At 43.2% G+C, this 19,567-nt stretch overlaps 1 protein-coding gene across 7 annotated transcripts in view; it reads right to left on the minus strand.

Annotated features, from left to right (window-relative positions):
- The window catches only part of klhl12 (kelch-like family member 12), a 43,103-nt gene that overhangs the window by 22,942 nt on the left and 594 nt on the right, over positions 1-19,567 (minus strand). For 2 of the 7 annotated variants that reach the window (XM_048611924.1, XM_048611929.1), the window contains exons 2-6: positions 17,942-18,188; positions 16,052-16,286; positions 4,509-4,662; positions 3,376-3,593; positions 2,097-2,246 (exon numbers count right to left, since the gene is read on the minus strand). In XM_048611924.1, coding sequence (XP_048467881.1) covers positions 2,097-2,246; positions 3,376-3,593; positions 4,509-4,662; positions 16,052-16,234 — 705 coding nt within the window. In that variant the 5' untranslated portion in view covers positions 16,235-16,286; positions 17,942-18,188. Of the gene's footprint in view, positions 1-2,096; positions 2,247-3,375; positions 3,594-4,508; positions 4,663-16,051; positions 16,287-17,675; positions 17,884-17,941; positions 18,189-19,567 lie in introns of those variants that run through there. The other 5 variants (XM_048611927.1, XM_048611922.1, XM_048611925.1 and 2 more) reach the window with 4 other exon arrangements.

The following is a 19,567-nucleotide window of genomic DNA, read 5'->3' on the forward strand; positions in this document are numbered from 1 at the left end:
CACACACAAACTCCCTCTCTCCCTCCCCCTGCACACACACACGTATCCATACATATCCTCTCTCATATACCCACTCTCTCTCTTACTCTCACACACATTCTCTCTCTCTTCCCCCCTCACTCACACACACAGGCACACACGTACGTGAATCTACTGGGTGAATTTGTGTTTTCGATACATTCTATTTTGTTTAAAAAGCTCACAATTTAGAGACAGTCATTCAATGCGGTGTTTTATAAATTCCTACTTTAGAACTAAAACCAGTCTGTCTCCAAACCAAAACACAAACAGAATCTAAAGAAAGCCTCACACCTGATCTTCACTATCTTACCTAAAATGTCACCTCTTTTTTACACTGTCAAAACCTTTAGTTCTCTCAGGACAGTGACTTCAAAGGAATTTTGGGTTTACATATGCATATTAAATCAAGTAAAACCTTTAATTGATTAAAGATTTAACAGCATCTTAGATTTGTTTAGTACATCCTCGTCAGTGGTGTGACCCTTTGATCTTTTATTTATAAATTCTGTGCCTGATTCTGCCTCTCTCGCTAACACCTCAAGGAGGAGTAAAACTCCTAAAGCTTGTGTTTTCAAATATATCTGTTGGACTATAACCTGGTGTCATGTGATTTCTGACCTTGTACACTCCAATCTTACATTAGCACCTCCACATCATGGAAACAAGGTGTAGCTAGTGGAGATCTACAAGGACCAGATATTTACAATGCCTATCAATCAATCAGGTAAGGAATAATACAGTCATAATGACTCAAAGTGAGGCCATTCAGCCCACTGAGTTCATGCTGAGGTACATCTAAATTTACTGACAGTACAAGGAAAGGTTGGAAAGTAAGCTGTGAAAAAGTGACACCAAAGAGGCTACAAAGGAGTACACATTGGTTAACTTATTGGGCAGTAAGATGGCAAATAGAGTGTGGTATGAGGAAATTATTTATATCTATTAATAAAATTATTAGCAGAGGAAAGAAATTATCAATTTTGGTAGGAAGAATAGAAAAGGAAAATGTTTATTAAAAAGCAAGAGACCAGGAAGTTACATGATATTTATATGAAGTTATATGATGTGGGCATTGCTGACAAGATCACCATTATTGCCCATCTCTAATTTCCCTAAATATATGACAAGGACTGGGGCTACATGAGTAAAGTGGTCATGCTGCTGTTATATGGGTACTGGTGCCAGACATTTTGCCTCTCCATCTATTCCACCATTCTGTGATCTAACTCCATGATCCCATCATTGCCTGTATCCCATACTACCTACAAATACAATTACAGATCATCCTTGAAGCTTTGTCCTTTCTGATCGATAATCTGAATACAAAGCTGAAAAAGAAATGTTTCTTTTAAGAGCTCCCATCTCACTAAGGCGGCTTTAGGCCAATCCACATCCAACATTCTGTTCTGAAAATTCTGCTCACATTAGCAGCTGTGACAATTCCACCACAGCAACATTCTCAATAAAACAACACATAAAATTCTAAAATAAAAGTCAATTTACCCTACCTCTCAAGATTAACAGATCTTTTAAAAATTCCAAAATCCAGATGTACATCTTCGCCAAATACTAATCAGTTCTCTCTTGGGCCATATGTTACCTGCATACCAGGTGCAGCTGAAATCCATCCATTTGTTTTTGAGATATATTGTTCATAAACAGACTAAAAAGGGGCAAAAACATTACATCCACCCACGTTCAGCGGCAACGGCAATAAACTGAAGTTAGATTAGAACAAAATGTTACTATCTCATAATCACGAGAGGAAAAACAAAGCAGATACATCAGAGCACAGACAGTACACCAACAGGCACTGCCAAACTGCAAAGTAGGTGCAAATAAATGCATATATTTATAGAGCAGTAAGCAGCAGTGAAATAAATTGAGAAATGGGCACCAGTGAACACTGAATCCGCAAGAAGCAGGCATACTCATAAAAGGAATACAGGAAGAAATATGGAGCAAGGATAGGTTTTAATTATTGGCGTGATATTTTTATGCCAAATAAAGCATGTAGTTGCCTCACAAACACCAGAGCTACAAGCGGTAGCAGTATACTTGAAGAGGGCACACACCTCAGCATCAATTACATCTGTAATGTATCTCGGAGTGAGCAATGGCATTCGGACATATTGCAGCAGATCCGGTAGGAATTCCTCTCGTTCTTTCTTGGAATGTTTTACCCAGTTTAATACTGCTTCAAACACTGGTTCTTCTGAATCCACCTAGAACAGCAGCAGTTCATCAGGACCCAGACAGCAATTCATTGTACAATAGCGTCCTAGTGATAAAGCTCCACACATATCATCATCCTACTCAGGTAACAGTCATGAGTCCCACACCAACTAGGTGATAACTGCAGAGCTAGGGAGTGTGTGTGGGGCGGTGTGTGGGGCGGGGGTGGGAACAGGTGTGTGGGGAGGTGGCTGTGTGTGGGGTATATGGTGTAGTGTGTACCTGTGTGTCGGTGTGAAAGTTTGTGCCAGTGTGTGGATCTGTATGTATCTGTGTGCATGTCGAGTGGACTGGGTAGTTAAGCCATATTTCTCCAAATGGTGAAGAACTTAACACAAATTTACTGGCTATGGCTACATTTCCACATTCCATACTTTTTGAAACGATTTCTTTATACCCGTGGGACGGCACGGTGGCTCAATGGTTAGCACTGCTGCCTCACAACACAAGGGACTCCGGTTCGATCCCACCCTCGGGTGACTATCAGTGTGGAGTTTGCACATTCTCCCCTTGTTTGCGTGGGTTTCCTCTGGTTGCTCTGGTTTCTTCCCACAGTCCAAAGACGTGCAGGTTAGGTGGATTGGCCATGCTATAGTGCCCATAGTGTTCAGGGAGGTGTAGATTAGGTGAGTTATAGGGGGATGGGTCTGGGTGAGATGCTCTGAGAGTCAATGTGGACTTGTTTCCACACTGTAGGGGTTCTATGATCTATGATCAAATTGTAGCCTATCGTAATTTTGAGTATTCATCAAACTTTACCAGTGGATCAGCAATACTTTTCCCCACAGAAAGTTGAACCAAGTTAAATGTCTTTCTAACTGCATTAGCAATATTGCAGGTGTAGGTATTGGAAGGAGATGGCAGCGTTTAAAGTGGCATCAAGTGGTAAACGCTAGCAGGTGAAAAAGTGTTGTATAAGGTGATGCCAAACTACAATGCATTTTTAATATGATGTAGGTTTGTATTTAGCACCGTGAATCAACACTCCACGCAATAAAAGACAAAATCTCCAGAAAACACATTGGGTCTTCAATTCTGAACCTTATCTGCCCTTTGTTATCACACACTGTTTGACATAATCAGCCTTTACATCTTCTCCATAAGTGGCTGAGGCCTCACCTGAATTTCATCACACCGAATAAGTTTTTCCACTTCCCCCTTGTTCAGCAGCATGAATTCCTCATGTTGGACAACTTCTGGAAAGTTCTTCTGGCTGAAAACCTCTGCTGCTTGCATCAGATCCACACAGCTGTGTGTCTCTGCAAATTCCTGGATTCCCAGACAGTTGGATGGGTCTAACTGGCTCTCCAAAAATTCACAGCAAGCCTGCTTCACACCTATTGAAAGATATACACACAGCGCTACACAAAAACAGTCACTTGTGTAATCTGCAACTTTATTTCAGCAGCAACAGCAACAGCCACAGCCACAGCCACAGCCACAGCAAGGAAGTGACACCGTCTGGAGCGAAACAGAGACCGAAGTTGGTTCATTACTAGCATTCTTTGCTCAAGGGCAGAATGTTGTGTATACAAGCCCCATTTCTAGACACTTGAGCCCATAACCCAATGTAGTACTGAAGTAGTGTTGCACAGTCAGAGGTGCACTCTATCAGAATAGACATGGAACTGTGGTGCTGTGCGTCATCTCAGATGGATGTACATGAATCCAGACAATGTGGAATTTTCCTGGTGTCGCAGCCAAAATTGGTCCCTCAACCCCCAAAGGGAAAAACCAGTTAAAGTAACAGGAATCCTCAGGGGGAAATGAATTACTGGTCATGCTGGAGCTCTAGTTTGATGTACACGAGTTGGACCAGAGTTTGTATTAGTGTTATTGTTTTTCTTTCCCCTCTGGCATCCCCCCCCCCGCCACCTCATTAAAACTGCTTATTGCTATGTAAAAATTCCTTGCTACATGCAAATTGGCCATTTTTTCCTAACTGCGAAAATAACTATTCTTCAAAAGTATTTCATCAGGTATAAAGTACTTTGGGTGATCCTGCAGTCAGCGGAGGCGCTAGGTAAATACAGGTTATGTCTCTCTTTATGAGTAATACTGGCTTGTTGCTCTCCACAGCAGAGCTGATGGACCAGCAATATATCTAGTTGCTATCTGCAGAGTGCTAACAGGCCTGAGAAGAGCTGATAATTGATGTCACACAGCACAGCAATGCAGTTTTACATGAGGAGCTGTTTGCTAGTCTCAGCCCTGGACTGCCCAACAGCAGTGAAACTGAGAAGAGAACTAACCTTTCAGTTGCAGGAGACAGGCTGCTGGAAGCAATTCCTGAACATTTTCCACTGTGACATGGACCGTTTCAGTATATACAAAATCCAACAGGATCTCCATAGTGGAAGCAGTGAGACCCTGGATATCAATGTCAGATTTACCTTTCTCTGAAAGCTGCAAGGGAAGAAACAATAGCCCAATCACATCACAGGAATAAATTCAAGCGTTTTCTACTTGGATTAGAGGTACAGTTCCCAATCAGGCATCAGAACAGGTTCAAACTTCACAAAGTTCTCATTTCTTTGGACAAGAGTCCTCTCCCCGTCCCAAGACCCCTTTGCCCAACTCTAACACTCTCCCTCCACCTGGACCCCTCCCTCCGACCTTTTACCTGCACTCGATCTTTTCATTGAGAACTGTCGATGTGACATTAGTCGCCTCAATTTCACTGCCCTCTCAACAAATCCAACCTATCTCCCTCTGAACTGACTGCACTCCATACACTCAGATCTAACCCTGACTTTGTCATCAAGCCTGCCGATAAGGGTGGTGCTGTTGTTGTCTGGCGTACTGACCTCTACCTTGCAGAGGCTGAGTGCCAGCTCTAAGATACCTCCTCCTACCTTCCCCTGGACCATGACCCCACCATGGCACATCAGGCCATTGTATCCACTACGGTTATGGATCTCATTTCATCCGGTGATCTCCCCCCATCCGCTTCCAAGCTAATAGTCCCCCAACCCCGCACAGCTCGTTTCTACCTCCTGCCAAAAATCCACAAACAGGACTGTCCAGGCAGACCCATCGTTTCAGCCTGCTCATGCCCCACAGAACTCATCTCTTCCTACCTTGACTCAGTCTTCTCCCCCCGGTCCAATACCTACCCACATACATCCATGATTCATCTGATGCCTTACGCCGGTTTCAAAACTTCCAGTTTACCGGCTCCAGCCACCTCCTCTTTACCATGGATGTGCAATCCCTTTACACATCCATTCCCCACCAGGAGGGTCTTAGGGCTCTCCGCTTCTTCCTGGACAAAGACCTGAACCATCCCCACCTACCACCACCCTCCTCCGCTTGGCCGAGCTTGTCCTCACCTTCAACAACTTCTCTTTCAACTCCTCTCCTTTTCTTCAGGTAAGAGGGGTTGCCATGGGTACCCGCATGGGCCCTAGTTATGCTTGTCTCTTCGTGGGGTACGTGGAACATTCCTTGTTCCAGTCCTATGCCAGCCCCCACCCACAACTCTTTCTCCGATACATCGATGATATCATCGGTGCTGCTTCCCTCTCTCGTCTAGAATCGGAAAACTTCATTAGTTTCACCTCCAATTTCCACCCTGCCCTCACTTTCCCCTGGTCTATCTCTGACTCCTCCCTTCCCTTCCTCGACATTTCTGTTTCGATTTCTGGGGATAGACTGGCCACTAATATCCATTACAAACCCACCGACTCCCACAGCTACCTGGACTATACATTTTCACACGCCACTTCCTGTAAAGACTCCATCCCATTCTCTCAGTTCCTCCGTCTCCGTTGCATATGTTCAGATGAGGCCAACTTCGACAAGGGAGCCTCCGAAATGTCCACATTCTTCCTCAACCGAGGATTCCCCAGCTCTGTTGTCGACAGGGCCCTCAATCAAGTCCAACCCATCTCCCGCACTTCTGCCCTCACCCCTTCTCTTCTCTCCCACAACAGCGAAAGGGTTCCCCTTATCCTCACCTACCATCCCACCAGCATCCACATTCATAAGATCATCTGACGCCATTTCCGACACCTCCAGCAAGATGCCACCACCAGACACATATTCCCCTCCCCTCCCTTGTCTGCCTTCCGCAGGGACCGTTCCCTCCGGGACACCCTGGTCCACACTTCCTTCACCCCCAGCACCACCCCACAGCCGTACGGCACCTTCTCCTGTAACCGGTGAAGGTGCAAAACCTGCCCATTTACCTCCTCCTTCCCCAATATCCAAGGGCCCAAACATACCTTCCAGGTGAAGCAACCCTTCACCTGCACTTCCCAGAATCTACTCTACTGCATTTGCTGCTCACAAGTGGTCTCCTCTACATTGGGGAAACGAAGCGTAGACTTGGCGACCGCTTCGCAGAACATCTACGTTCTGCTGGCAAAAAAAGACCCTGAACTACCTGTTGCCTGCCACTTCAATGCACCACCTTGCTCCCTGGCCAACATCTCTGTCTCTGGCTTGCTACAGTGTTCCAGTGAAACTCAACGCAAGCTGGAGGAACAACACCTCATTTTCCACTTGGGGACCCTACAGCCCTCCGGACTCAATATTGAGTTCAATAATTTTAGGGCCTAAACTCTCCCATGTCCCATCCCACCCCCCCACACACCAGGCCTTGTTACCACACAGCCTGCCATTACACACCCACTGTTGTTAGTCACTAACAGTCCCCATTAACAACTATTCACCCTCCCAGCCTGATCGTTAGCAACTCCTTTGTCTGTCCAACTGTCTTTCTCTCTCTTTGGGCTCTATCCTATCGTTTACTCCCTACCCCACCCACCTCCCTATTTTCTGCATATAAACTGACGTTTTCCCAGCCACCATCAGTTCTGAGGAAGGGTCACCGGACCCGAAACGTTAACTCTGTTTTCTCCTCCACAGATGCTGCCAGACCTGCTGAGCTTTTCCAGCAACTTTGTTTTTGTTCAAACTTCACAAAGCACACCTCATACTGCCGTCTCCACCTCATGGGGCAAGGATTGCCTCACACTGACCCCAACCTTCATGGATGAAATTCATGATCTTCAATGCAGTAAAGCTGGGTTCCGTGTGACCCATACTACTATAGCAATTTTACACATTTATTTCTGGTTACTTGCTACTGTTGTACTCGCAAGAGGGAAACCAGAACACAATGTAGTGGTTTCTGCAACGCTCTCTGCATGTGGAGATGGGTGCTACAATCCACAGAGATGGATTCAGCAAATCACTAGGAGAAAGGGTTAAATACACAGCACTCCCAGCAGCTGGTATTTAAACCATGTAATGACAAGGCAATAATTAGACACTAGAGTTAAACTATAACCATTAATCAAGTCATTGGGCACATCCTCATATTTAGAACTTTTTTTAAAAAGAATCAAGTTTTCTTTCGCCACCAGGTGTGATTTCTCACTGCAAGAGTTGTTGTTCTGAGAGAGTCAACTCTGATTCTCGATTAATTGGGAAATTGGCTCTGATCTAATGTTCTGTCTAATCCCTATCCTTCAGCTAATGAAATCAATATTCCCGAGCTGAACACTAGTTGGAAGAAATACTGAGAAAAGCAATGGAAAGAAGTGCCTGTCCAAGTTACAGGGCATCCTGACACATTATGCCTTCAGGGTCACTGTATCAAAATCCTGGAACGCCCTCTCTAAAAGCACTGTGAGTGTACCTACACCACAAGGACTGCCACAGTTCAAGGCAGCAGCTCACCCAGTATATCTCTCACTCTGCCATTACCATTACGCCAAGTGACCAACTTTGGTTAAACAAGGAATGTAGGAAAAAATGCCTCAAGCAACACTCAGCATATGTTACAATGAGAGGCCAGTCTGGTTAAGTTACAGTGTCACAGGAATTCTAAATGGTGGCAGCAGCATTGTGCAATAGACAGAATACAATGTGAATGCTCCAGTCCTACTCCATCCAGCTATGAATCCTGGTGGACAATTAAACAACTACCAAGAGGAGGAGGCTCTGTAAACATGTGACCAATTCAAATGAATAGGCAGCAGCTAATAATGACAACTTTACAGGACTGAAATGGCTCTTGTGGTGCACTGATAGTATCCCCACCTCTGAACCAGGAAGTCTGAGTTCAAGTTCCACTCCTTCCAGAGATGTATAACATCATCTCGGAATCAAGTTGATTAGAAAATATCTAAAAGTTGTGGAGTAACATGCAGGTAATTGCATGATGAACCTTACTACAGTAAATCCTTTGTATCCGTGAGCTCACAACTTGTGAATTTTCCAAAAATTAGCAACAAAATTCAACATATGTGAGCAAACTCGCGTATCCGTGATTTTTAACAGGCTCTGCACTTGCAGATTTCAGCATTCGCGGAGGTTCACAGTAATGGAACCCTCGGGCATACAGAGGAAGACTGTACTGTCTTTCATTTCTCTTATTCAAGTTAACAGGTTAAATGTAGAACTACAGATTCTAAGTTGGGAAAGGTTTACAGTTGGTAACTTTTAAGTGTTAAGTTTTATTTGTGGTTGATTTAGTTAGCATCCAAGGCAACTCAATCTGGTAGAATCTCTATCATTTACCGTGTACGAAGTTGGGGCAGTTCTCCTGCCCTGGACAGCCATAAGTACAGGAAGTTGTATCAGTTGGAGGAACTGGCCTCTGGCTTTCAGAGCTCAAGCAGCAGCTGAAGTCACTGTGTGCATCTGGCAGAGCTCCATAAATAGCACAATTCAGGAGGTGATTATCCTATAGCTTAACAGCGTGTAGTAGAGAGGACATGGGTAACCATCAGATGGTCAGGGAGAACCAAGCAAGTAAAAGCAGCCTCAATTTCTGGCTGGAAATCAGTTGTGAATAAGGAGGAGGGTGAAGGTTCTCCTGGGGAGTGCAGATGAAGGGAAGGCAATGGCTCAGCTGTGTGGGGTGGGAAGGAATTGTGATATGAATTAACTAACTAGGAGGGCAGCCAAGTATTTCTCCAACTGCAAAGCGTTTTGAGGCAGAGGGAAAAGTGAACTGCCAAAGCTTATGTACCAATGACATTGGTAGAAAGAAGGATGATGTTTTACAGGTTGATTTCAGGAAAAAGGACCTCAAATGTCGTAATCTCCCAAACTACAACAGGCCCACAAATGAGGTTACTGCAGTTGAATGTGCAGCAGGAATGACAGTAGAGAATGGTGGGCTTCAGATACCTAGAGCGCTGAGACCAAGTTTGGGGAGAGTGCATCTGTCCATCAGATGGGTTACTCCTCAGTGTGACCAGTACCAGTGCCCTGACAGAACTGCTCGTGCTGACTTTTTTTTTTGACTTGGAATCATAGAATTCCTACAGTGCGGAAGCAGGCCATTCAGCCCACTGAGTTCACAATGACCCTCCGAGGAATATCCTACTATAGGCTCCACGCCTCTACCTATCCCTGTAACCCTGCATTTCCCGTGGTTAACCCACCTCGCCTGTACATCCCTGAACACTACAGGCAATTTAGCATGGCCAATCCATCTAATCTGCACATCTTTGGACTGTGGGAGGAAACTGAAGCACCCAGAGGAAACCCACGCAGACATGGGGAGAATGTGCAAACTCCACACAGACTCTACCAGAGGGTCCCTGAAGCTCTGAGGCAGCAGTGCTAACCACTGAGCCATCGTGCTGCCCTGCTGTTGGTAACAGTTTAAACTAGCTTGGCAAGAAGATGGAATCTGGGCATGGGTTCAGAAGGGAGCAAAGCAAAGTTTCAAATCTAGACAGAAAATTAGTCAGCAAGAGTGGATGATCTTTGAAACGGTTAGAAAATAGACAAAAGAGTTGTTCAGTGATTAGTGGTATATACAACAATGCAGGGAGTCTGCTGAATAAGGCAGATGAGGTGCGGACATAGACATACACTTGAAAGTATGGTATCATGGCCATTTGTGAAACCTGGCATGCAAAAGGACAGGAATGACAGCTCAGCATTCCTGGTCACAGGGTTTTCAGGCACGATGTGTAGGAAGATAAACAAGGAGGGGATGGGCAAGAATGACAGAATTGGTTAAGGAAATATTTATTGGTGTGACAGGACAAACAAAGAACAAAGAAAATTACAGCATAGGAACAGGCCCTTCGGCCCTCCAAGCATGCGCCAATCGAGATCCTCTATCTAAACCTGTCGCCTATTTTCCAAGGATCTGTATCCCTCTGCTCCCTGCCCATTCATGTATCTGTCTAGATACATCTGAAATGACGCTATCGTGCCCGCCTCTACCACCTCCACCGACAACGCGTTCCAGGCACCCACCACCCTCTGCCTAAAGAACTTTCCACGCATATCTCCCTTAAACTTTTCCCCTCTCACCTTGAAATCGTGACCCTTAGTAACTGAGTCCCCCACTCTGGGAAAAAGCTTCTTGCTATCCACCCTGTTTATACCTCTCATGATTTTGTAGACCTCAATCAGGTCCCCCCTCAACCTTTGTCTTTCTAATGTAAATAATCCTAATCTACTCAACCTCTCTTCATAGCTAGCACCCTCGATACCAGGCAACATCCTGGTAAACCTCCTCTGCACCCTCTCCAAAGCATCCACATCCTTTTGGTAATATAACAACCAGAACTGTACGCAGTATTCCAAATGCGGTCGAACCAAAGTCCTATACAACTGTAACATGACCTGCCAACTCTTGTACTCAATGCCCCGTCCGATGAATGAAAGCATGCCGTATGCCTTCTTGACCACTCGATCGACCTGCGTTGCCACCTTCAGGGTACAATGGACCTGAACACCCAGATCTCTCTGTGCAGCAATTTTCCCCAGGGCTTTTCCATTTACCGTATAGTTCACTCTTGAATTGGATCTTCCAAAATGCATCACCTCGCATTTGCCTGGATTGAACTCCATCTGCCATTTCTCCGCTCAACTCTCCAATCTATCTATATTCTGCTGCATTCTCCGACAGTCCCCTTCACTATTTGCTACTCCACCAATCTTAGTGTCATCTGCAAACTTGCTAATCAGACCCTCTATACCTTCCTCCAGATCATTAATGTATATCACAAACAACAGTGGTCCCAACACGGATCCCTGTGGAACACCACTGGTCACAGTTCTCCATTTTGAGAAACTCCCTTCCACTACAACTCTCTGTCTCCTGTTGCCCAGCCAGTTCTCTATCCATCCAGCTGGTACACCCAAATATGTAATATGTAGAAGGAACATCTATGAGACGAACTGAGGCACGTAAAAGGGGCAATCTGGTAGAGGGTGCAACAGATCAATGATTCTCTTTATATGCCAGAAAAATAGTGTGTAGATTGTATTTTATAATAACTATCATGCATACAGGACCATGGATAAGCAATTATAGGAGCGACACAATATAGAGCATATAATTAAATTTTAAAACAAACATTGTTTTAGATCTCACATCAGAGAGAAACAGAGAAGCAAATATGTATGTAATTTGTTGAAAAGTGCAGAAACAACAGGGCAGTTATATTAAAGGATTTCAACTACCCTAATATTAACTGGGATAAAAGGTAAAGCGTAAAAATTTGAATTGAATTCTTGAAATAGTCAGAACTGCATACATAGCAAGTCCAACAAGAGAAGGAGGAATTCTGGATTTACACTCGGATAATGAATCTGGGCATGCAGGGATATCAGAGGGGCAGCACTGTGGTAATAATGATTAGGATACGGTTAGATTTAGTGTAGCTACGGTAAAAGATAAAGTGACATCAAGAGTAAAAGCTTTAAACTGGAGAAAGGCTGGCTGGGGTAAACTGAGATCTGGTTTAGCAAAAGTGGTCTGAAAATGGGTAAATCACTGTCAGAAGTTTGAGATACTCAAGGAGGAAGTGAAGAGGGTGAAGAACAAAACAAAATGCTAACAGAAAAAAAAGGCTGGGACTAACAAATCTAAATACCAGCACTCCTTCTCAATGGACGTCAAAGAGCATACAAAGTAAGGTAAAGGGGAGTTAATGGTGATAGTGGTAATGTCAATGAACGAGTAACCCGGAATCCCAGGTTAATGTTTTGGGGACTTGGGATCGAATCCTACCGTGGCAGATAGGGAAATCTGAATCCAATAGTAAAAATAGGTCTTGAATAATGATAACTGCATAACCAATGTCGATTGCTGTTAAAAAGAAAACCACCTGGTTTGCTACTGTCCTCCAGGAAAGGAAATTTGCTTTCCCCACCTGGTCTGGGCTACATATGACTCCAGACTCACAGCTCACTGTGCATTTAGAAATTGGAATAAATGCTGACCTAGCCAGTGATGCTCAAGTCCCATGAGCATTTCAAAAATAATGAAAGCTGATTTCAGCCACCAAGAAGGGAGGTGATGGCACAGTGATATTGTTGCTGGGCTGGTGATCCAGAGACCCAGATAATGTTCCGGTGACTGGGATTCAAAGCCAACAGATGGTGAAATTAATATTTTAAAAACTGGAATTAAAAGTCTAATGATGACTGTGAAACCATTGAAATTTGCCATTAAATAAAAATCACTAATGTTGTTTAGTGAAAGAAATCTGCCATCCTTAATTATAGCCCCACTGTTATTAAAAGTAGACTAATGTAGCACCTTTGAACACTGAAGTGGAGGAATTGTGAAATCTAACTGGAAAACTGAATTGACTGGGCAATCAAACAAGGCCAGATGCCATTTCTGAAGTATTAAAATCGAAAGAACTGAAAACTCCCAAGGTGGAAGATATTATTCGAGCAGACACAGCATTTAAAAAAATTAAAAATGAAGTACTGTATTTTGAAGTTTCCATCATTAGGAAATGCCAGGAACAAGAAGTTTCTTATTTTTATTGATGCTTGTAATGGAAATCTGTGACGGGTTCGCAAGTGCAGGAAGGTTTATCATCTTTCTTGTGGTAAAGAGACCCAGGTGTTGCCCTTCAGCTTAGCAAGGTAAAAAAAAAATCAGAATAATAAATAATAATAAAAAATATATAATAAAAAAAACAAAAGTTTTAAAAGATCAGAAGACAATTGGAGACACATTTCTGAAGAAGGGTCCTGACCCGAACCATTAGCTTTCCTGCTCCTCTGATGCTGCCTGGCCTGCTGTGTTCCTCCAGCTCCACACTGTGTTATATTGGAGATACAAGTGTTTTTACTGGTGGTGGTTACCAGATATAAAATAAGTCATGGTGATTTTGGGGGGCGGGAAGGTGCTCAGTTGTGTGGGATAATGGTTCCGGGTAGAGAAAGTAAAGGAAAAAAAATGACCAGAAGAACTTTAGTGGCCAAAAGTCGTTTTGGTGACATTCAGAATTCTCATGACACCAGGTTATAGTCCAACAGGTTTATTTAGAACCACGAGCTTTCGGAGCGCTGCTCCTTTGTCAGGTGGAGTGGGGGGAGGCGCACAGGCACAGAATATACAAGCAGCCTATAAATTCTATATATTAAGTCTATATATTCAGTGCCTGTGCGCCTCTCTCCACTCCACCTAATGGAGGAGCAGCGCTCCGAAAGCTTGTCATTTTAAATAAACCTGTTAGACTATAACTTGGTGTCATGTGACTTCCGACTTTGTCCAACCCAGTCCACCTTGTTTTGGTGAGGAGGTAGATATGCATTTTTCTTAGCAAAAATACCCAACAGTATCCATTCAGTGTTACAATGATATTAAGTCACAAAGGGATAAGGTACACTAAAAAAAAGAGTAAAAGAAGACTACAGTTGATCTCCTGGCTTGATGGTAATGGTAACTTTGGGTCATGCCAGGCCAGGAGGTTGCAGATTGTTTGTTTTTGAGAACAATTTTGTTGCTGGTGGCACTTACCAGATGCCTAATCTTGAGTTGCTATATTTGTTAAAAGTCCACATCAACCCTCCGACAAGTGCTCACCCGAACTAAAGACCCACTCCCCGCCATGGACAGGACCAATGTCATCTACAAGATTCCCTGCAGAACTGCGAGAAACACTACATCGGACAAACAGGAAGGAAACTAACAACGAGAGTACATGAACACCAACTGGCTGCAAAAAGACACGACCAATACTCACTCATCTCAATCCACATGGACAAGGAGAACCACGACTTCGACTGGGACAACACCAAGATCCAGGGACATGCGAGGCAGAGACAAGCACGAGAATTCCTGGAAGCATGGCACTCCACGAAGCAGACTATTAATAAACACATTGAACTCGACCCCATATACATTCCACAACGGAGGAAACCCGGAAGCGAGGCAATCCATCGCAACGGACCCCAGAGTTTAAAAGCCAGGTGGGAAAACACACCAACGCTTCATCAGAGGCTGCACTGAGGATGTTACCAAGCACGGTAACGAAACGTCTGCGGAACAACAAATCAGCTCGGCGAGCCAACCAACCTCAACACCCACAACCCGAGCCACAAGTCTACTCCAAAACCTTGTTAAAAGTCTATTTTTTTTAAGCACAGTAGTTGTGCTACACAACACAATGGAAGATCAATATTGCAGTTTTAAAACAGGTGCTGGAGAACAAAGACATCTCCAGATTAAAATGGGTGAATAACAGCAGTCAGCTATCTGATATAACTGTTGGATATACTGAGAAAAAGACACTGTGATTTTAATGTGCAAAGGAAAAAAATGTTGTAATTTTACATGTCTTGCTTGTTTTCCTCAATTATTATTCCATTGTGATTTATTTCAAAAGTAACAAGGGAATCTGTTATCAACTAATGTTTGTTAGTTTAGAACTTAAACATTTTAAGAGGAGACTAGAAGTTGGATCTTTATGTATTGCTAGGACACAAGAAACTGACTTGAAAAAAAGATACACCATTTTATACAAAATAAGGGGGTCCTGTTTGGCTGGGCCATAACTGGAATGGAGATGCAGCAAGAATACATAACTGTCAATCTTAATTCTCAGACCAGGCAGGTAGATTCTGATTATTCAGGGCATAGCCAAACTCTGCTGCATCCTCATGGCAATTTCCATGACATCTCAGACCCTTCTCCTCCAACTTCAACCAATAAAACAGTTCTCCTCCATGTTGAACAACACTTGGAGGAAACTAAGCTTGGCAAAATCATTGGACGTACTGTTGGTGGGGGACTTCACCATCCATTACCAAGTGTAGCACAGCAGCAGCAAAACTGACTGAGCTGATAAAGGACATAGCTGCTAGACTAGGTCTGTGGCAGACAGTGAGGAAATGACAGTATTGCTAAGAGTAACCACTGCACAGTCATTGTGGAAATGAAGTAAAAGTCTTCAAAACAATTATATCTTTTATCGTGTTGCGTAGCACAACCACTGTGCTTAAAAAAAAAAGACTTTTAACAAATATAGCAACTCAAGATTAGGCATCTGTTAAGTTCTCAAAAACAAACAATCTGCAACCTCCTGGCCTGGCATGACCCCGAAGTTACCATCACCATCAAGCCAAGGGACCAACTCTAAAGAGCAGTGCAGAAAGGCATACCAAGAGCAGCACTAGGCATACCTACAAATGAGGTGCCAACCTGGGGAAGCTGCAAACATAACTACTTGCAAACCAAACTGCACAAGAAACAAATGACAGTGCTACGCAATCTCACAACCAACAGATCAGATCTAAGCTCGACAGACCTGACACATTCAGCCATGAATAATGGTGGAGAATTATAAACAATTCATTGGAGGAGATTATGTTATAAACATTCCTATCCTCAATGATAGGGGTGCCTGGCACATCAAACAAAGGCTGAAGCTTTTGCAACAATCTTCCCCAACATGGTTCCTTAATACCTTTGCTTTTCATTTGACTTAAGTTGGTAAGCTGACGAATGTTAGTGTTGCTGTGAGAAAGGAGGAACCAACCTTTACAGCCAAATTCATAGCCAGCTTACCTCACTGGTAAACATGGCACAGAAGTAGTCACTGCAAGCGGCCAACACAATACGATGAGCAGGAAAGTCCTTGCTATCAACTCGCAAAGTGACATCGCACAGGGTGTTACTCTTCCTCAGAGAGTTCATCGTGTTAAGAATGGACTTGGCATGTGAGTTGGTCATTATATCCCGAGGAGCCATGTTCAGCCTTTCCACTTTTATAGTCAGTGAAGAGAGAGATAGTCACCTACAGCTGGATTAAAATCAGACCAACAACACATTATTAAAAAGCTAGGAAAATAAATGCTCTCATGTTTAATATGTTATTTGCAAAATTTGAGGCTGTAAGATTAATATAGATTTTAAAGCATTTCTGTTTAAAGAAAATATTTGACAAACGCACATCCGACACTACTATCTGAGAAATCATGGACATTGTCCACAATACCCATCTTTTTCCTCAGCTCTTTGCTGTGATTTTACCTGTTGGCTAACCTAAAGAGGCAATTTGCTTCTTTGTGTTTTGATCTCAAGGCCTCTTTCCATTCCCTATCTGGTGCATCACACTGACTGTTCGTATATCTTCTCACTGGTTACACTGACGAGATCCCCATGCCAACACTCAATTACAGGCCGCCACACTGCTGCTATCCCCTTCTTAAAAACTGCTGCATGGCAAATCAGAAACTCATTTCTCAAGATATCCTGGGATATTTCAATTTTAGGATTAGTGCATTTTCAATCGAAGATTTACCCTTTTTTTGTTGTTGCCAACACAAACACAAGCACATGTCTGCAGGCCACAACACAACAGAACCGTCTTCGTAACTCTGTCCATTGTTACCATAACTCTAATCCAACCACAAGGCAGAGATCACTCAGTCATCACAAAGATTCAACACTAAGATTCTTAAGGTAATAATCTTGGCTTAGTACTAGAATACTAATATCCCACTCAATGTGATTTTAAACCTTAATACTTTAGGTGGGAGTTCATTCTAACTGGAGGTGATATCTTTCAGATGAAATGTTAAACTAAAGTTTCTCTCAAAGTGATGTAAAAGATCTCACATTCGAGATGAAGGGGAGCCTGATCCAAATGTTAACTTAACATTCAGGCCTCGTCCGGAGAACATGGATTCAACTTGCTCTGAAAAACATCCCCGGAAATAGACCCCTTAATCCTTTACTTATAAATTCTGGGTCTGATACTACCTGTCTCACTAACACCTGAAGAAGGAGTAAGACTCCGAAAGCTTGTGTTTTCAAATAAACCTGTTGGACTACAACCTGGTGTCATGTGATTTGACCCCAGAAATAGACACAGTGCATCAATTCCACCTAAATGTTTCCCAAATGCATATTCCACATCACAACAGGCAAAGGCACCCACGTATGAACCTTTGGTTATCGCAATGTACACCAAGCTTTCTGATTAAAACAGAATGCCTTGGTGAGTTATTGCAAGCACTTTCCTGTCACAAACACAATTTAGTTGCCAACTCTTGATTCTATTCCACTTCAGATAAGCACAAGGGCAACAGGTTAAACATATTGCTCCAATTCTGAGCACAGACTGACACCTTATTGTCCCAACAGTTTTATGATATTTATACTCTATCAAGTCCAAGAAATAACAGACCTGGTGTCTGAGTACTTGAGGCTAGATCCGGTATTAGTGGATTAAATTGAATAAGTTAATTTAAGAATCTACTGACAGTGGTGCTGCAACAGAAAATAATGCAGTGGGAACCTGAAGATCCTTGTGATCCTGAAAAGCAACAAATAACCCTGTAGTCTGAGCACAGAAACAATGAAAACAGGTTAAATTGCAAAAGCAGCCTGACAATATGACTTGTGAATGTTTTAGAAACACTGAAAGGAATTAGACATATTATTTGTCCTCACGTCACAGAAAATGCTTATTCTTACTGCATCCACAGTTCTTTCGGTTTTTATTTAGGCTTATTCTTACACTTGTTTGCCAAACCAGAGTTACTAGCACATTTGATAAGCCATGGGAGAACTGAAGTCCACCACCTGCCAGCAGCATACAATCACTCCTGAGATTATCCGTTCTTCCAGAACTGGGCAAAGCTAATTTCACAGAATTTCTCCCAGTTCAATCGCCTTCAGCCATATCCAGTCATACCACCTGCAATAAAAAAAATCAATATGATAAAATTGATTCATTTCTCAAAGAGTGCACTTCCACTATGTGTGCACAACCTGAGTCTGTATCAGGAACTTAAAATAGTACAGTGTTACAGGCCCTGGTAAACCAAGGTGATGTGACAAGCCTTCAAATGGCTTCCTCTCCAGGCAGGAGACATCTTTCTATCAGTAGAAAATTGCAACCCCCAGGAGCCTGTTCCAGTAATTCAGCCACGCACTATGGAAACACTTACTTTAAATAGGTCACAGAAAAACAGTTCCACAGTATTCTTGGCACAGAGTGGCCTAAATAGCTTCTGTAAACCTTTTTGGTCGAGCTGGGATTTTCCTTGTGTTAACTGTTTCCTCCTCGTTTGAGTACTTTCATTTTGAAGGATGCATATGGACCTTCCAAGCTGTCTTGTTGACCCTTTTCTGGTATGTTAACACACCCTGCGCTGCCCTAGCACCAATATTTGCGCAACAAAGCCAGCATTTAATCAATTGGCATGGGTCTGTAACCATAGGATGAATTCAATCATTACCGATAGGTTTAAAGATGCCGTCTTAGTGCAGATCTTAAACTCTACTGCAACTCTCTTGAATCCTTTGCTTCAACCATATTGCTAACCACCCCCACCCCAAACACCAGTAGTGTCAAAGCCTCCAACAAGATTAGGTCCACACTCTGGAACTTACCTTCTAAACCCCTCTATTTAATTTTTAACATTTAAACATTCGAAGCACCTTGGATGCTTTCCCCATGAAAGGCACCACTGCGAATGTAAGCAAGACCCTTTTAGGCACCAGCCAAAGTAGTTACAACTAAGAAATAAAAGCAAACTACTGCTGGAGTTCTGAAGAAGTCAGGTTGGACTCTCATTATAACCAAGCACCAATGCAGAGCAGACACCTTCTTGAATGCACTCTCGGGAAACTTCTCCCCGAAGTAATTATTTCCACATCAAAACCTGTAAATTTTGAGTCAAAATTTCCAAACTAATTCTTCGTCTATCACAAGCATCTACACCATTTACGTGGTCTTCCTTAAACATTGTTGTCTATTTATTGACCTTTGCTGCTGTTCTTCTCTCCCCACATTCTTCCCTCTTGCTACCCCTTTCCCTGTTTATTTCCAATTCTCTGGATTCCTCATCTTTTCCTCCTCTCTTCTATTGTTCATTTTCTACTGCATCCTGAATCTGTACAACTCCAGTCATGCCACTTGGATTCCTGGAGATCTCCCCACCGTGTCCTTCCTCCAGACCCTGGTCACCTTGTCTCTTCCTAGTGATCACACCCTCCCCCAGTGATCATCCCCATTCACCTTCGCCCAATGACCACCCCCATTCCCCTCTCCCTCAGTGATCTCCCCCAGCG

The sequence above is a fragment of the Rhincodon typus genome, chromosome 25, assembly GCF_021869965.1.
Source record: "Rhincodon typus isolate 14 chromosome 25, sRhiTyp1.1, whole genome shotgun sequence".
NCBI lineage: Eukaryota > Metazoa > Chordata > Chondrichthyes > Orectolobiformes > Rhincodontidae > Rhincodon > Rhincodon typus.